At 35.7% G+C, this 6,154-nt stretch overlaps 1 protein-coding gene across 1 annotated transcript in view; it reads right to left on the reverse strand.

Moving 5' to 3' along the window:
* LOC110456087 overlaps window positions 1-956 on the reverse strand; it is an 11,244-nt gene extending 10,288 nt beyond the window's left edge. The window contains exon 1 of the mRNA XM_021506631.1: window positions 844-956. Within this exon, the coding sequence (XP_021362306.1) occupies window positions 844-901 (58 nt within the window). The 5' untranslated portion in view covers window positions 902-956. The remainder of the gene's footprint in view (window positions 1-843) is intronic.
* Between the last annotated feature and the right edge of the window lie 5,198 nt (window positions 957-6,154).

The raw sequence follows: 6,154 nt of genomic DNA on the forward strand, positions 1-6,154 counted from the left end.
TGAAGGTCATTCATTTGAACAAACTTGGTAGCCCTTCACCCTAGCATGCTACTGACCAAATATCATCTTCCTGGGCAGTTTGGTTATTGAGAAGAAGTTGTTTAAATTTATTCACATATTTGAGCCCTGTGACCTTGAAAATAGATGAAGGTCATTTATTTGAACAAACTTGGTAGCCCTTCATCCCAGTTTGCTTCTGGCCAAATATCATCACCCTAGGCCTTTCGGTTATTAAGAAGAAGTCGTTTAAGGTAAAATATTGACGCCGGACGACGGACGGACGACGGACGGACGGACGACGGACGGACGACGGACGCCGCACCACGGCATAAGCTCACTTGGCACTTCGTGCCAGGTGAGCTAAAAAATAATGAATTCAGGTTATAACGGCTTAAGATAAGCCAATAATATTTAATAATGTTGTTCTTTGTTGTTAAAAATTACAATATTTCACATTATAGAATAGTGCCATCTTTGCAAAACCAATAAAAATATAGAAAGCTGTTGTAACATTTGTTTTGTGTACATATCATGTAGTTTTTAAACATGATGTGTCGTGTTCAGAACCATCAACGTTGGCATTAATATTTAGTTATTTTGCTTGTGGTTCTTAAAACACTTTAAGGAAATTATAAGCGATTGATGTCGACTAGCATGGTTCAGTTCAGATATTAAATATACATATAGAAATACAACATATAACGGGATGGGAAAATTTAGGAACGATTTTTTTCAAATCATTACAAGTTTACATTACTGCTTTTCAACTATGACAGTCTCGCCCTGTATGAAGAAGGCAACTTTACACTTGCAGTTATCTCTAACATGAATAACATTTATTACCTTCAGAAAAGCACCCTATCAGCATAATGGTGAAACAAAGCATGTTCATCTTCTCCATCTTGAAACGGACGACTCGTTCTTTTCCAGTGGGACACGTCACACCAGCAGCTCGCAGCCGTCTACAGTGGTGACCGTCTGCGTGGTGTCATGAGTTAAGTAGGATGATGACATTTTCAACCTATCATCATTATAGGTAGGTAATTGTTTTGGAATTTTCAACGAATAACGTCCAATTATGGGGCACTTAAATTCACATATGATAAATGAAAAATATCATTCAAATTGGTTTATTACAGATAATCGTCTGAAACTAAATCTGGTTTCTACAGTGACTTATGTTTAAGTGCTTACATGTGCATTCCGTATACTGTTCAGTGGTTGAGCGTTAATAACCACTTAGTGAACTTAAATATCAGCATATTTTATTTTCCAAATTGTGTAAATGATTTGGCCCAAGTTTATAACGACCTTTACTGCTTTCTCTTGTCCATATGGTCAAATATCTCCTGTACAGACATTGTCTATTATTTCAATCCACTAGAGGCAAGCAAGTTAACTTAAATTTTTCAACAAGTTAATATCAAAAAAATATTGAAGTTGCAAATGTTTAGATATATCATTATTCACACCAAAAGTTAGAAGTCCATCATCAATAGTAATAAAGTCTCAATAGGCCTCTCAATGGGGATAAACAAGTAAATAGCATAAGCTCGTAAGAAAGAAATGATCTTAGGAACTATCCAGACGCTCATTGGTATAAGTTGGTTATGCTGGGGAGGGAAGTTAACATTAAGAAGGCAAATGTGTAAGGGACTAAAAAGTAGGAGGCTAATGGGTATACAAGGGTTCATATACAATTAATTGGAAATTGTCAAACTCGAGTTAGATAAACCAGATAACCAACCATCTCCCGTTGGGGAACCTGTATATTTACACTTATGGTCCGGGAATAAAATGATTGGGTATGCAAGGAAGTTCAGTGTATCACCCATAAGCTGCAATATCAGTAGGATAACTATTTATATGATGAGGGATATAACCCTCTGTACCGATTCTCAGGGAACTTAGAAACCTGTCTGAAGCCCGATCCTTTCTTCTATGGCAGGTGATTAGCCAGTGAAATTGTCATAGGATCATCCTCCTACAGATAAAGGCACCGTGACTTCCGAACCACCCATTGTCTCCCCCTCGGGATGAAATTCCTCTACTCATCCCCAAGGGCGTGATATTACGACTGTAAGTCCACACTCTACTCTCTGTATGATGTCCATCTCGTACATTGGCACTGTCAGATGCAGGTGAAGAGAGACTGTACCTCTTTGATTGAAGTACTGAACCAATGTTGTATTATACGATAGTTTTCTTTTTTTCTAGGAGAAATCAAGTATAAATAATCATCTTATGTAGACGAACCTTAATACTCTGGTGTATACAAGGAATATTAAAATTCCATTTGATTTCCCTAAACGTCCTAAAGATTTAAAACTAGCATAACTTTTTTTTTTCTTCTGTTGAACAGACGGCACATCTAAAACCCTCAATTATTCAGAGTATTACAAAATACTGACCAACACCACCTTAAAAGGCCCTTTTATTTTCAATTACTCTTTTACTGATCAAGTTAAATGCAAAACTACATTTAATGCTAGTTAACCATAAGGACGTTTAAGGGCAATCAAATGGAAACTTAATATTCATTAAGGTTCAACAAGCCACCTGTAAGGGGTTATAGTCAAATTAAATTCCAAACCCATAAGTCATATTCAAAGACCTTAATTAATTAAAAATCGGAGCTTATATATGTAATTTAGATATATTGGACTTGTACATTAGCTATTAAAATGTTCCGTAGTGATGTTAACATAATAATAGGGCATTAACTGATGTTTTCATCAAAATAGTTCATCGAACTTATAGCATGTCAGTCTCTTTTAAAACCAAATTAAATGCAACGAAATGACAAATTATCTTAATTTAATTTATATACATAGGTCATGCGGAGCTTTATTTCTCTTTTACTGGCTGTGGAGGGGCATGCCGGCCTAAAAACAAGATGACTGTAGCTATGGGAATGCAAAAAGATCACAGTAAAATATATACATAAACCAAGGGTATTATGACCGTAATGTTTGATGTTGTTGTAAAAACTCCTCGACATGTTATAAACATTAAAGCACTTTTCAGTGTCATTCTTTATAACATGTCTAGCGCATTCATAACATCACAGAGTGTTATATAATTTGATGGATAGTTTTAGGCAACTTCGCTTGTTTTCTTCATTAAATTTATCATCTGCTTAAATAGATTACCAGGTTTTTTTAACTATGATTTTAGCAGTTTCGCAAGGAATTATCTATCTTAATTTAAGGATAGTATGCCTTTATATAGCTAGTGAGTGACAAAATTCAGCTCTGCATGACCTATGTATATAAATGAACTTCATATGATATGTCATTTCATAACATATAGCCGAGGAGCTAAGGAAACTTACATGCTATAAGACCGGCGAACTATTTTTATGAAGGTATCAGCCTTAATGTGTCTTATTATTGACTACGTCAACCTCGCTATGGAACATTTTAATAGATTAAGTACACGTTCAATATTCCCAAACTACATGTATATGTTCCGATCTTAATTGGAGTATTTGAATATAACCTACCAGGGGGTTGAAATTAAGGGCGACTATAGCGTCGTTCAGAGGGCTTATTGATCCTTAAGTAATTATCGAATTAATGTTTCTTAAGCACTACTACATCCCAGATGCTCCTGTAACAAAGTAATGTGTACATGTGTTGTAGAGTCAGCAAATGGACGAATTAAGCATTGAAATACCTTGAGACATGTTTTGCCCAATAGCCTCATTCCTGTTGTGGGGGACTTCGTGAAAATTGTATGTGCAATATGTAATGCTTTTCGTCCCTTGCCTCCGACTCTCCCAGTGACCTTGTCATTGCCGAGAGAACGCTAGCACTGTCTAAGAGTCCCAATAAAGTGCAATTTAAAGTCGAGTCAGGCTTGGTTAGAAAGCGGGCCATATGGGAAAGGCTTGATGAGGCCAGTTTGCTCCACTTCTCTAAAATGACAGAACTTGAGCCAAGAGCTCTTGCGATGGGGATCTATCAGCTGAAACAGGCGAAGTCATATACTGCAGAGCATTTGACTGAAGATGAGCAGTATGAAGTCATGACATGCTGGAAAAAGCCTGGTTTAATAAAGGTTCAAAAGTGTACAACCTGTGTATTGAATAAGGTTGGTATTGCTAGTGTAAGGTGGTGGGCTGCTGTGCCCACACTGCATCTGTCCTCTGGTACCTTTCCTATGAGGGTTATCAACCTGGTATAGCACATCCAAGTGCCTCATCAAACTATCTCAGTTGTGTGAATGGAATCACTTGTTGTTAGGCATTTGTGCCAAAGACAGCACTAAGGTACACAAAAGTAATCCCCCCTCTCTCACTTAATTCTTCTTTTTTTGGTATTATTACAATAGTGATAATCAAAATTTGGCATCATTTTATGGTCATTATGTTGATTTAGTAACAAAATAGAGTATATCATTGACAAAATTAACCCAATATAAAACTCGGTCACCGTGACCTACTTTCCAACTATGGGCTACTTTTTTTCACTCGGTTTTGTTATTAATATCACAGTTTTGTCATTATGAGACAATTAAGGAATTAGTCCCCCCCCCCCCCCCCCCTCAATGGTTAATGGTAAATAAAATGCTTAAATTGTCTACCATTGTCGAGTGTCTTGGCTTCTTAAATTGGCCATTAGGACAAACAAATAACAAACATTTTATCTTACTTCATCAATGACATGTAAAAATTTATTTCATCATTAGTGTGTATTCAATATATAAGTATTTATATATAATAATCATATTTCATATTCATACTTTACATGATAACCATAATGCATGAGGTACCAGAAAGGAGAAATGTTATATATTACAAAATGTGAAAAATTTATTTCTGTCTTCACAAGACCCATGCATAACATAATGAATTAATAGAATAATACAATTCCATATCAGATAATGATCCCTGAAGGTACATATGCAAATGAGTTACCATCAAAAAGTCAAACAAATCACAATTTCAGATGAGCAAACCAGATGTTGGTGATTATGAACAAACATCAGGAACAGTCAGTCCAAATCACCAAGGGAAATTAGTTCCTGTTGCCAGGGAACAAGAAGTCCCCATCACCAGGGGATGCGGTTCCTGTAACCACGGAAACAGCCAGACCTTGTAACCAGGAGGCTATACTTGAGGTACTGGGAACTGTCTGGAGTCATTATTGTGTTATTAGAACACATATCAAATTTGGCTATAAGTTATCTACCAATCCAGTCTTCCACTCCAACTGTAGACTGATCGCCATTGTACAGGAGTCCGATATAAAAGGATATCACTGTTAGTTAAGTACATTCTTCACTGTTTTATATTAATAATGACCAATAATGAAAAAGTGTATAGCAAAAGTTATGAACTTTGTACAAAAAAAAGTTTTTTTTAAATATCATCACATAACATCTCAGAAATAAGTTATATAATTAAATGTACATAAACAAGAAATTCAGGGTAATTAACAAGAGAAGCTACAGATTCTCACCAAATACGAGTACATTTTTCCTGGCTTACATTTTGACTTTAACTCTGTGTAATATATCATCCATATATGACATATATTAGGTTTGGAGAACTATTTTTTAGTACGGATATACCATATCTGTTTCTTTCGATTACAAAACTGTTCAAAAACTGAGAACTTATTGAACCCTAATAAGACAACTTTTAAAGAATATTTGACAAAACTTTTTATAAATGACAAGTTATACTTAACAGTAGTTACTTTTTAGCAGCAAATGTGAAATCAATCGAACTATGAATGCTGGAAGTGACATTCATAATGATTAAACAAGTGTTAGATATCAACATTCAACACAATCATTCCTGATCGACCACAGAGATAAGTAACAGGCACATCAAGCCACGTGATTCTGAAATGATTGCACAGGATATGCCACACAGCCAGAATAACATGTTTGAACAACAAGAGGCCCATGGGCCTTAACGGTCACCTGAGTCTACAGTATTTATTTTTGTTGTTGAAATATGTACCAATTTGAGTAAAAAATAGTATAATGTTAACTTAACTTTGTCAGGACCATGAGCTGATCATTCCTAGACCAATTTTAAGTGAGATCGGCCTATTAGAACTTAGTAGCAAAATAGCGGCCATGGCAGCCAAATTGTATTTCTGATTGACCCGAAAAATAACAACACTTTGTCAGGACCATG

This window comes from Mizuhopecten yessoensis, unplaced genomic scaffold, assembly GCF_002113885.1.
Source record: "Mizuhopecten yessoensis strain PY_sf001 unplaced genomic scaffold, ASM211388v2 scaffold1011, whole genome shotgun sequence".
Lineage (NCBI taxonomy): Eukaryota > Metazoa > Mollusca > Bivalvia > Pectinida > Pectinidae > Mizuhopecten > Mizuhopecten yessoensis.